General features: G+C 27.7%; 1 protein-coding gene across 2 annotated transcripts in view; it reads right to left on the bottom strand.

Annotated features, from left to right (window-relative positions):
- The window catches only part of LOC142318849 (MFS-type transporter SLC18B1-like), a 71,355-nt gene that overhangs the window by 40,023 nt on the left and 17,595 nt on the right, over positions 1–13,737 (bottom strand). For both annotated transcript variants that reach the window (XM_075355411.1, XM_075355409.1), the window contains exon 3: positions 7,703–7,798. In XM_075355411.1, coding sequence (XP_075211526.1) covers positions 7,703–7,798 — 96 coding nt within the window. The remainder of the gene's footprint in view (positions 1–7,702; positions 7,799–13,737) is intronic.

Genomic DNA, 13,737 nt, shown 5'->3' on the forward strand with positions numbered 1-13,737 from the left:
CCACCTAGCGGGTCCAAACTAATCTAGAAACCTTCATGGACAAGCATACAACTCACCAAAGTTTCATTGCAGTTGGATGAATGGTATAGAAATGCATATGAGAAAAATAAGATTTTTAAAGTAAAATTTGAATTTAATATTTTTAAAAGTTCTGTACTTGATATTAAAATCTAACTAAACTTTGTCAGTAAACAAATAAAATTAAAATTATTTCAGATTTTATTTTAACACTTTTCAATTATGTTTATTTTACTTTTATTTAGTGATGAAAAACATTCTTTAATTTCCAGTTAAAAAGAAAAACTTCTGTGCTACATACCACAAAAAAGTGTGCAGAATTTTATCTTTAAAATAATATTTAATTTGACACAAAAAGAATTAAAAATAAACAATAATATTGCATTTTAAATGTGACAATACACTGAGACATGATTTGATGTCTCAGTGTATTGGAGCTGATAGCAGTATTGGATTGTGAAACTGAGACATCAATGATGTCTCATGGAAGACAATCTGTTAAGTTCAAAATAAAGGTTATTGAATAATACAATCAAATTAAGCCCTTACATTAGTATTATTGGAATTAAATAAAAATTCTTCAAATAAATTTATAGTTTTATATATTCGTATTAAATATAGAATCATGACATTTTCTAAACCTAGATTTTGTTGACATTAAAAGAATTCATTTCAACTGATTAAGTAGAAATATAAGAAATATTACTTTTTGATATGATAACTAGCCAACAGTAGAACTTTTTTACCCTTAGTTAACTGATGTGTTCAAAATAGTTACTGCAACAATCTAAAAATTAATATATGATAACAGTTTACAAATGTTTAAAAATTATTAAGTAATGTGATTAACCAGTATCAATTTGCTAATTAAAGTCCAAGCAGTTGAAGAAATGAATAAAAAAAAAGTCTACATAAACATTTCATACATTTATTTATGTAAAACGTTTTTTTGTGTTAAAAAAAAATTGTAACTATCATCACTACTTACATCAGTATTAACTTTATTAAAATATATCATTTTACTTATATTAGAGTGCAAAATATTTTTAGTAACATAAAAGAAAAAACTAGATGGAATAATATCTAGTTGATACTCCTTTTGTTACTTATCTCTTTCAATTCATTAAAAAAAATAATCTTGTGTATCTTCAGAGTGACAACAAGCCTTTGGGCTTGAGTTCATCTTTTCAAGATTAGAATAGATTATGCTAAAAAAGGATTTTTTTAATATACCTAACTAAATTTTTTCTTGTAGTATCATCTGTGATTGAATTTTTATTTAATTATCTTTTACATAGATTGATTTCAGTAATTGCAAATATAAAGCAGAGAGGAACATGTAAGGATCATTTAGAAAAGGACCATTAATTTTTGTGCCTGACTGGCTTTCTTTTATAAATTAAATCAGCCCATGTAATTCTAGAAATGGTAAACAAAGATTTTTTTTAAAAATATGCTTCTGTAAAAAGAATCTTTCTCTAAATAATTGATTTAAAATTCTATAAATTGTTTTTCATCTGCACTATTTTGTTTCATAACTATGAATACATCTCGTTATATTTATTAACTGCTATTGCTAATTGCATTCTAGATAAAGTTAATTCAAGAGAGGCCTAAACATTCATAATGGATGGCAAATTGACTTCTGATTTATAAAAATTAAAAAAAATATTTCTCTCAATTAAAATTTTTAGCTCATTGACCAAAACAGTAAAACCTGTTTCAGTTTACATAAAATTTATGAAAATTAATTATTGTTCTTATATGAATAAAATTTATTATAATAGTAGTAAATTATTTTTAATTTATGTTACAGCAATTTTAGATCTATTGTACAGTATTATTAACTGATAGCTTACAATCTTACTTCCTACTTTATCAAAAAATGCACAGTATAGTACAAGACAAAAGATAACTAGTTAACTAAATAACTAGTTAATTAAAAGGCATAAAAAATTAATCAGATTTTGTCATGCTGACCAAAGAGAAAAAAAATGATAAAAATGCATTAAAAGAAAGTGTCCATCTGACCTTTTGAGGAAAAAATAATACAAGCTGAATATCAAAAGTTGGTTGGTCATTATGTAAAAAAATTACTTTGTAAAAAATAAAAAAATACAGGAAAAACGGAATATCACTAGTTCAATATATTTGAATATAATGCTATATTTCAATATAGTTCAATATACCTACTTTATTTTTCTGTATGATCACAATTACTTTCTAAGTGCTTTTCAGTTTGAGGAATTAGTACTTTTAATATCTTGTAAATAAAATTTATTGCTTGGGTTTCATCCTATACAGTGCTGTAATTTTCATCCCTTCACTTACTTCAAACTATGAGAATAAGCTACTGCTTGAGGCGAAAGAAAATGAGGAAGTCACTAGGTGCAAAGTTTGAGTTGTAAGAGAAGTGATTAAAACATTTTCATCAAAGTGGCAGAATCTTCTGAACAATTCAGGTGACAGTGTGTGGATCCATAAATTACTTGAGAAAGGTATACCTCAATTCTGAAAGAAATTCAGTGCATATTTCTGCTCTGATTATTGTTTCCCAACTCCATAAAATTCAGCAAAAAATTGCCTTTTCAATTCCAAAAGAAAGTGGTAGTCATATGGACATTGTAAATTGATTAGATTAATCTGCATTTTTTGAATTTGAATTACTCTACTGCATACATTGTTATTTTAAATTAAAATTGACATAAGAGTTCCATATTTCATCATCATTCCCATAGTGATACAGGGAAAAAATTATTTCTCTTCTCTCAGTGCACTTGCAGAAGTCTTTGTAAGTCATGTACATACAAATTTACATTTCCTAGTTTCTTCTTACACAAATTACAGGTAAGCTTAGTTTTATTAAAACAACATTGTTCACTGTACCATGTGAGATGTCAGAATTCAATGTTAAAAACATCAGTAGTAATTTATTTATTTTCTTAAATTTTTTTATTCACTTATATTGTTAAATCCTATGCCTCCCACTCTTCTTTTCATAATGAAAACTTCTTTATTAAACTAATATTGTCACAGTTTTTTATTCCATACAGTCACTATGAAATCTTTGGCGAGCTTGGATGATTAGCCTTCACATCACTGCTATTCTATTGTTCTCTGAAACAACGGCACACCATGATTCTTAGTGGCATAAAAATGATGCAACTGTTGTTTATGAAGCAATGTATTTTTGTGTGTTTACAGATTAAACTTTAAATCATGTTTCAAATACAAAACAATTATTTTTATTTTATCTTTGTTTCTCATTTGCTTTTCCATGTATTTAAAATTCAGTTCTGTGATTCTGTTTCTCAGTATGGTTCTTTTGGTGTGTGTTGTGTATTTTGTTGCATAGTCAAAAATTTTAGTTGAAAAACATGATAATAGGCAGAAAAGAATTTCATATTTGCGAACAATCAGTGATTTTAGAAAATATAACCAGGCAATTGTGTTACTGAGATGAATCCTATGTTTTATTATCTCATTCAATGGCAAAATCATGGGCTGGTGACAGTTGTGAGGATTTAATTTACCAATAAATAAAGGTGAACACTTAATTATAATAAATGCTAGAGTGAAACGGGCTTTATTCCAAATGCAATTTTAACCTGGATAGCCAAATCAAAAAGTGGAAATTACCATGGTATCATGAATACTAAAAATGATTTGAAATGAACTGAAGAAAGATTAGTTCCTAATCTTCCTTCTGAGTCTCTGAAGTAGTTACTAACAAAACACCTTTTCAGAATACCCTTTCTGAAAAACTTCGAGTGTCATCAAGCAAGAAAAAGACATGACTATTTTGCTACAGAAACATCACATTCGATTTTCATCTCAAATGCTTAAACCACAATTGTATGAACTAATTAAGTTGAACAAAAGTAACAGAAAATAATACCAATTTGTTGGAAAAAAGTGGGCATCAAGTTCTGTGGCTTCCACCTTGCCTTTCTGATTTAAATCCAATCAAAATGGTATGGTTAGAGGTAAAACGACATGTGCAAGCCACAACACATCATTTAAGATGTCAGAAGTGCAGAAACTGTGTGAAGATAAAATAAATTCAATGAGCAATGGACACTGGAAACCTTGCTGTGAAAAGGTTAAAGAAATTGAAGGTGAATATTGGAGCTAAGAATTGTTAATAGATTCTCTGACAGAATTTTTCATTGTCTCTTTTTATAGTGACAGTGATAACCGTGACAATTACAATGAAGATAGTGACGACAGCAAGGAGAGTGTTCCAGCTGAAGAACTAAATGGATAATCCATTTTCCAGTAGGTAATTAAAGTTACAGTAATAACTCTCTACTACAATATTAACTGTGTAATTAGTAATAGATAATATTTTGTCATCCGTTATTACATTTTACAATGTACAGTACAGAATTAGAATAAAATGTATTTTATTTCAAAATTATTGCATTCATTTTTTAAAAAATAGAACAATTGTTTGCTAAGGGGGATTACTAAGAGCAAGGAACATGTTTTTACCCTGGGTAGTAATCAGTCCACAAAGCATATACACTGACCATTGAAGGAGAAGACATGTTAAAAATACCAAAAAAGCCTAAATTAGAACTCTGATAGAGTGAATTATGGCTTTGTTTCTGCCAAGAACCCTGGAAAGGAACTCCAGGGGACCCATTCCCATTCCTTTTATCTGGACCCATGAAAAATTCACAGTAAGTGAGGGATGACTTCACAGGTGGAAGAAGCTCCCATGGAATTCAACAAGTTGCCATTGTTGAGGAAAAATTATCAGCTCTGAATTCAACATCTATATTTATTTTATGGATGAAGAAGTAGAGAAACATAGCAAGTAAGTCCAAGATAACAATTTTAAAACAAAAAAAAATTAGACTTTTCCGTTTACAATAAATGTGTTTTGATGAACAGTTACTTTTTTATTAAGTTAACAACTGGCCATAATTGAGATTAAGAGTTTATTATGTAATGTCTTAAAACCATTGTACAGAACTGTACAGTATAGGTAATGTATGAGTATTTTGTTTTTATTATGAACTTTTTATTTAAAAAAGAACTACAATGTTTTATTTTGTTGTAACAGTGTAGTATTGTGAGTTTATGTTGTTTAGCTCTTCAATAATAATCAAATATTTTGCTCAATAACATCACATTACTAAAATTAAATACTTCCTTTATTTATAGTTCTTTAGAATGCCATAATACATTCCGTTTTTAATTATCTTTGCAATTTAATTATGATTTTTTACTCCTTGCAATATCTGACTTTTTTTTGTTCTGATCATTGGTTGATCCTGTGTATGACAGATAAACGGTTTCTACTGTAATGATAAGATTGCTGAGAGCTAGCTAATAAACAGTTGTTGGGTACGCCTCATCTGATTCACTGTAACAATCACTTTTTTCACCAACCATTCTTTATGTTTGACATTTACCTTCTAATAATGAAGGATTAAAATAAAAGAAAGACCAGGTAATTTAATAATTTGCTTTAGTAATGTAATATGCTATAAATAAGATTTATAATGGAACTGTTCATTAGGTATATTTGCAAGATGTGTTATATACAACTCATATTTTTCTTTTATAGTACTTTGACATATTTCTATATTTATGTTAATATCAGGTAATTTGTTTATATGAAGCAATTGGTATTTCAGAGTGCATGCTACATTGCACTAGCCCTTTTATCATATTTGTATTTTGAGCATAACTTGTACAATACTGTCTCAAATTGCTCAATATGCTTTAATCCTGATACATCTTATTTTTATATTTATTTTTTTATTGATAATCTCATTGACCAATAAAGTCTTACTGGTATTGGTTGTAGTTTGTACAGCAGTGAGTAAAAAAACTAAATTATTCAGGTTATAAAAGTTTGAATTATCAATAAAAACAAATAACTATTCAGATTTTTCTTTTATAAATGTTAAAGTACTGTTATATGCCTTCCATTTTAAGCTTGTAACATTCAGAAGATTCAGCTTTAGGTTACCTTTTACTTAAAATTATGTTTTTTGTATACTATAAACATTATTATAGCTCAGCAGCAGGTTTTTTTATAGACTCAGGCCAACATTCCTGAAACAGGGCATTAAATAGACCTCAATGATCAATGTACTCATCTAACATTGTAAGTAATCAAGCACATAATCATAATCTTTTGGACTAACTACTTTTTCCACTTTTTAAGGTAATTTTAAATTAACTGTGCTGAAAATTAAACTTGACACTGAATATTTAAAAGTATTCTTTATTCATATAATGTAATGTTTTCTCAAATAAAATTAAGAACAAAGTATAATATACACAAAATTAATTTTATTTCTAGTTTTCATAGTAATTAATTTGTTCTTGCATACAGTTGCATCTAAAAAGAATGAAAAATGATGTATTTACATAAATTATATATTTTCAATTGTTCCCTAACAAAATGAATGCAATTATTGAATAGTCATAGATGCTTACTATCATAAATAAGAACGTTAAGTGTAGTGGATTTTAAACTTTTTTTTTATAATGTACCAAAAATATTTGATACATAATTGAATATATGTTTTGCATGACAAAAACACACATTATTTATATATACACACATACACAAAGAATGTCCCATAAGTTTTCATACATAGGAAAAATAAACATTTTTTTTATTAAAACCATTATTATTATTATTTATTTTAATGTATTCTATTTATGTAAATTTATGAGATACTCTATGGATATGCATATATTTATATCATAATATAATTTCCATTAGGTGATCTTTTTACTATTAAATATACAACTATTTATTTTGTACTTATTTAATTACATCTAAAGTTTTATTTTTTATAAAGGTAGAAGTATTGTAATGATAAAATGGAAATTTATAAACACACAGCTTTATTCCAGTAGCAGGTTTTCATTACTAAAAATAGTAATACTAAAATTTATTGCTAAGAAATTTATTGTAAGGGAAAGTTGGAATAATTCTTAAACAAAGAAAAATATGTAATAAATTATATTTTATGAAATGGAAAAAATAATGATTTTAGTAGGTTAGATATGGTAAGATTAAATAATATATTATAATCTTGTAGTTTTTACCATTTTTGTTGCAGAAAATGGGCTTTGGTCCTGTGATTTCAATTACTGAAACAAGTAGACTGCTTACTCTCCCATCCTTTGCCCAAGAGGATGTTTGAGATATCCCTCAAAAAAAAACATGACAAGAATAATCCTTGAGTTAATACACTTTATATACACGAACATCAACCAAATTATTTGATTGCATGCAATAGAAATTAGGCTACATTAGGCTTACTTCCCAATTAAAGTTAATATTATGTTAACATTTTTTGTGGTTACAAACCGTAAAAGTACTTTAATTTCTAATAGAATTTTAAATATTAATACTTAATATGTTTCACACATTGGAAAAAGAAAATAATAATATTAATTTAATCTTAATCTCTATATTTATTTTTATTAAGAAATATATACATAAATGGCTATTTTTTCTGAAGTATAAGACAATTCAACCATTTAATTATTTAGACTACTCTAATCCTAAATTAAAAACTAAAATATTTTAATTAATTTGAAGAAGGGAGAAAGATTTAAATTTTATTTTTTGTTGTGGAAAATATAGATTTTATATAACCATCTTAAACTGAACAAAAATAAAATTGTAATAGTTATTATGACTTACCATTTTTCCAACTGCTGGTGACATGATAAACATAACTAGAGCATAGCAACTGAAGACGAATCCAGAAAGTGTAACACCCATTCCTTTTTCTGTTGCCTAATAAATTAAACTCTAAATAAAATTCACTCTTTAAATTTAATCAGAAGAAAAAATAGAATGTTAAAAGCTGATGTGCATGATTGTAATAATGGGATGTGTAATAATTTTATACAAAATAACTTCATTAACAAAATATTTATATTTACTGTAGTACAGAATATTTTGTTATTCTTAATACTGCAATAAAAATCTAAAAGAAACACTGAGAAACAACCATTATTAGAACTGGAAAATAATTAAAATAATAATAGAGTAAAACTATTTTATATGTAAAAAGTAATTATTACAGTCAACCAGACCTACCTGTGAGTTCGCATGTTTCTAGCCAGTGGGAATTGTTATACATCATATTGAAATACATATAAAATTCATTAAAAAATAAAAAATATACATATAACTATTTAAAAACATAGACACTGCTATGATGACATCAACTTTATACAAAGGTTATTAGAGATAGTCACAGATTCTTACATTCTCAACAAACTCCAAACCTAGCTTACAACTGTGGTGCATCTTTACTTCCTTGTATGAAGTAAATTTAGTATTCTGATTACAAATTTCAGTTTTCAGATTTCAATGGAAATATCCATTTTGACCATCTCTGAATCCATTTTGACTAATTTCATCATGACGTCTATACATACGTATGTATGTACATATGCATCTCATATAACTCAAAAAAAATTAGCCGTAGGATGTTGAAATTTTGGATTTAGAATTATTGTAGCATCTAGTTGTGCACCACCCCTTTTGATTGCAATCGACTGAACCAAAAGTGTCCTAAAAAGTCCAAAATCCAATTTTTTTTATTTTGGACTTTTTTTTAACTGCAGTAATAAGCCCACATTGAGAGCTTTTCAACAATATACATAAGAGGTACTTATTTTTATTGGTTCCAGAGTTATAGCCAAATAAAATTTTAATTAATGAAATATTTGGATCTTACAAGGGGAAGGCACATCAGTTCAAATCCGACATAATCTCTTTTTTTTTAACTTTTTTTTGTTTTTAATTTAAATACATTGATTTATTAATAATTATTAACCTCTAATTGTAAAAAAAATTACAATAAATAATAATATAATAACAATAAAAAAAATTGAAAAAATATCAACTTAATGAAATAAAACTTTATGTACATTTCATTAAAAAAAATGTGTATGTATAATTTAATAGGCGTTCAAGGAATTCATGTGGTGTCACATCAGGTTTTTAGTTTTTACAACACATCTAATTATCCTTATACATTAGAAATATCCAGTTTTCAAACATGTTACAAGTTTAATTCACACTTCTACACCAGGTGACTGTTAGTACTGTATTGAAGAACTACAAAGGACAATAAAATACAGAACAAGATTAAAAAGTCATGCAGTACACAATGTTAGACATTACAATCTAGGTGTACACAAATAAAACTAATAATAGCAATAATATAACACTGATCAAGCTGGTCATACATTCACCCACATGTACTAAGGACAAATAGTTTATAAACTCTACACATAACATCAAATTGATTGCATAAAAACAGGATGCACTTATAATTATAATAACTATAAAATATAAATTTTATAAGCAGCATGAAAAAATCACGACCTCAATACAAGTAGCCAATATCTACAGTATCAATGAAAAAGAAATTGCATATATATATATATATATATATATATATATATATATAAATTACTTTCTTCCCAATAACTCACTTTTATTTTTTAGTTCATTAAAAATTGCCATAATTGTTATTTAATGACATTAACAGTGATTAATTAATTACAATAAGTAAACCAACAAGTAATGTGTATTTCAAAAATTAAAATTGTTAAATATTAAGGAATCTTACCTACTAGAAGTTAAACAATTTTGTTATTTAGGCAGTAAAATGATAAAGAATGGACAATGTAAGTAATATATAAAAAATAGGTTAACACAAGTAGGAAAAATGCTTTGCAAAAAGTAAATTATGTTACATCAAACTTGATCTTGAGATAGAAATAATGTTTTAAAAAACTTGTTTGTTGGATATGACTGAAAAATATGAACAGAGGAAAACTAGAAGATTAAAGAATAGTGTGAAATTTTGGTTACAAAAGAATGTTGGAAAGATGAATATCATGCTGCCTAAGATGAAATAATTTTATTGTTTGAACGATACCCATGTGAATGAAAATTTCAAAATGACTGGTAGTACTACTTATGAAATACCTGAATTAAGTTATTTAATCGTTTTGTTCTATCAAACAAAATAGCAAGAACCTTCAATGTGTCAAACATTAACTTAAATGTACAGTGTATAGGGAGCGTGGATCTCTATTTTAAAATATATAATTAATTTCATAGTACAATATAAACATAAAATAAACCAGTAGTACTTCTTGATTCTACTTTAAAGAATGAAGCAGCAAATGATTCATTGGGAAAAAGAAATTTAAATGTTATATTTCAAAACATAAAAATACAATAAATCTGTATTACAATAAATATTACAAAAGAACATTTAGTTGTATATATATATTTTTAAATGGGCCCGTATTATTTTAATTTATTGCATGGCTAAAAATAAAAGATGAAATTTTTAAGAGACAACTCGGGAGTTATGAAATCAAAATACTCTCACGACAGCATCATAACATTTTCTCTGTAAATCTAGTTAACTAGTTTACAGGAAGACCACTGAACTTGGGTATGTAGCTTTGATTGTTCTCTATCCAAAAAAACAGGAAAAAATAGTATAGTAAAGCTAAAAGAATTAAAATCTCTGTTACAGTTTATGGGCTTGTGGCGTTGGATTCTCAGTCTTTATAGGTTCTATAAAATTTCAGTTAAATTTTAAATTTGTGACCAGCAATAAAAGTCTGAGATGAAATTGAAAAAAGAAAATTTAATTTTCAAATATAATAAAATTAGTTTTATAATTTTTATAGCATTTTTTAAAAATTTTTATTCCAAATTAACTTTCTTTTAATCAAAAGGTATGTATCAATAAAAACACAAAAAATGCCAGTGCATTCATTTTATTTTTTTTTTTTTTTATATGAACCATAAGTGAAAACTCTTGCTGTAGTAAATCATGCACTGATATCTTACAAAAATATTGATTAAGAAGGTGATCAAACAGCTTTGCTATTTTAACAGTTTCATAAAAAGTTTCAACACATCTAAAATGACACATCTAGCATAATTTATGATACTTAAATTCGTTTGTGCCAGTTTAAGTGGGTCACTTGTGACATGAAACATTTTGTTTTGAGTATTAGTTTACTCTGCCATTGAAAGTAAGACTGACTCACCCTAAAATAATCTAATTGTTAAGTAATTAAGAGAAAAAGAGACTGCAAACAGCTGATTCTTTTATGGTTTAGAACTAATAAAAATTAGTAGTTGACTTAATTTACAATAATATATAATTTTTTAATCTCCTATTAATAGTTTCTTTTCAAATTAAAGTAACTTCAAATGTTATCTTATTAATAAAAATAGTGAATTTTAATCATTTGTGATTACATAAATTGTCTTAAAAGTAAACACGAAATAAAAATCATAGAGTTGGTGCACAAAAAAGGTCATATTTAAAGAAAAACCAAAATGGAAGTTCATGGTTCATGAATTAATTAAAAATTAATCTGTATGACATTGAGAATTAATACCAACATTTACAAATTGTAAAAAGAGACAATTTGGTTATTTTCAGAATTCTACAGTAACTTTTTTCAATTTGATACTTTTTCTTTTTAATATTCTTTTTAAGAAGCAATAAACTAAAATTAAGTCTAAGAAATAACTCAAAATAACCAGTGAAGAGTTACGGTGTATTTATTTCTTCTGACTTCTTGTGATTTGTATGTTATTATATCACTGAATAGAATGGTTCTGTACCCATTTGCTTCAGTAGTCCTGAAAAAGAACTGAAATTTTTGCAAGAAAGAAAAATGTGTTCACTATAAGATATTTAAATTTCACAGCCAAAATTTTATATACAACTTATTGTACATAATTTTTTTTTTAATGTTAATTAGACGAGGTTAGTGAGTGTTGGTTATGATTATGCTGATTCCATATACTGATGAATCATAGGTATATCAACATATTATATTTTGTCTAAATATAAATTTTGTTTTTTCAACAAAAATATTTTTTGTGAATATCATTTTAACTCTATTCTGCAACATATTTTTAATTAAGCATTCAAAAACAAGTTATTTTACTTAAAATTATATTTTACAAATATTAAATTTAAAAAAAAAAAATTAATTGTCTGTCAGATCCCAAAAAAGTACCCACAATTTATTTTGTTAGTATTATAAATTAAATTAGGGTCCTGGGTGAGATGTTATGTCTTCTTACAACCTGATTGTTACACAAAACCTAAAATATCTCAAGAAGTAATAGTCAGGATACTGAAGGGTGTAAACTAAAGACAAAATGCTAACAGTTAAAACCATGCTCAATGAACTGTTCCAACAAATCACTGAAGTTAAGAATAATGGGTGTAGTTTTCCACATGCCACTGATGATATTTAGTGGTTAATAATCACTGAACCCACTTAAAACTCAAAAGAGGAAAATATATTAATTTTTATCATTTATTACATGACGGATTGGTTTATTTGGCCTGTAGAAGCAAAATAACCTCCTCTATGAATCATGAGACCTTGCCGTTGGTGAGGGGGCTTGAGTGCTCAGGGATACAGAGTAGCTGGACCGAAGGTGCAACCATATCGGAGAGGTATCTGTTGAGAGCCAGACTAAGGAATGATTCCTGAAAGAGGGCAGCAGCTCTTTCAGTAGTTGTTAGGGGCGTGAGTCAGGACGACTTAAACGGCCGTATCAACATCAGTCAGTCCTCTGAGTACTGCGCAGCTGAAAGCAATGGAAAACTACAGCTGCTTTTTTTCCAAGAAAAGTGGCTCTCTGCATTTTCACATAGCAATAATGGAGGCGCCTTCCTTGGTAAAATATTCCGGAGGTAAAATAGTCCCCCGTTCGGATCTCCGGGTGGGGACTACTAAGGAAGGGGTCACCAGAAAATTAAAAAATAACATTCTACGAGTCGGAGCGTGGAATGTTAGAAGCTTGAAAAAGGTTGGTAGGCTAGAAAATTTAAAAAGGGAAATGGGTAGGACAAATGTGGATATAGTAGGAATTAGTGAGGTTCGGTGGGAAGAGGAAGGCGACTTTTGGTCAGGTGATTTTAGAGTAATTAACTCAGCGTCAAATAATGGGCAGGCAGGAGTAGGTTTCGTGATGAACAAGAAGGTAGGGAGGAGAGTGGAGTATTTCAAAACGCATAGCGATAGAATCATTGTAATAAGGATAAAATCAAAACCTAAACCGACAACGATTGTTAACATCTATATGCCTACAAGAGCCCATGATGATGATGAGGTAGAGTGTGTATACGAAGAGATTGATGAAGCAATTAAACACGTAAAAGGAGATGAAAATTTAATAATAGTTGGAGATTGGAATGCAAGCATTGGAAAAGGCAAGGAAGGAAATATAGTGGGTGAATATGGGCTGGGCAAAAGGAATGAAAGAGGGGACCGACTTATAGAATTTTGCACGAAGTATAATTTAGTAATTGCCAACACCCATTTAAAAATCATAATAGAAGAATATACACTTGGAAAAAGCCAGGCGATACTGGAAGGTATCAGATAGATTATATCATGGTTAAGCAAAGATTTAGAAATCAACTCGTTGACTGCAAAACTTACCCTGGAGCAGACATTGATAGCGACCATAATTTTGTGATAATGAAATGTAGATTGGGGTTTAAAAACCTGAAGAAAAGGTGTCAGATGAATCGGTGCAATTTAGAGAAGCTTGAGGAAGAGCAGGTAAAGAAGATTTTTGAGGAGGACATCGCAAGAGGTCTGAGTAAAAAAGATAAGGTAGAAAATGTAGAAGAAGAATGGGAGAATGATAAA

Source organism: Lycorma delicatula, chromosome 2, assembly GCF_047948215.1.
Source record: "Lycorma delicatula isolate Av1 chromosome 2, ASM4794821v1, whole genome shotgun sequence".
NCBI classification, from domain to species: Eukaryota; Metazoa; Arthropoda; class Insecta; order Hemiptera; family Fulgoridae; genus Lycorma; species Lycorma delicatula.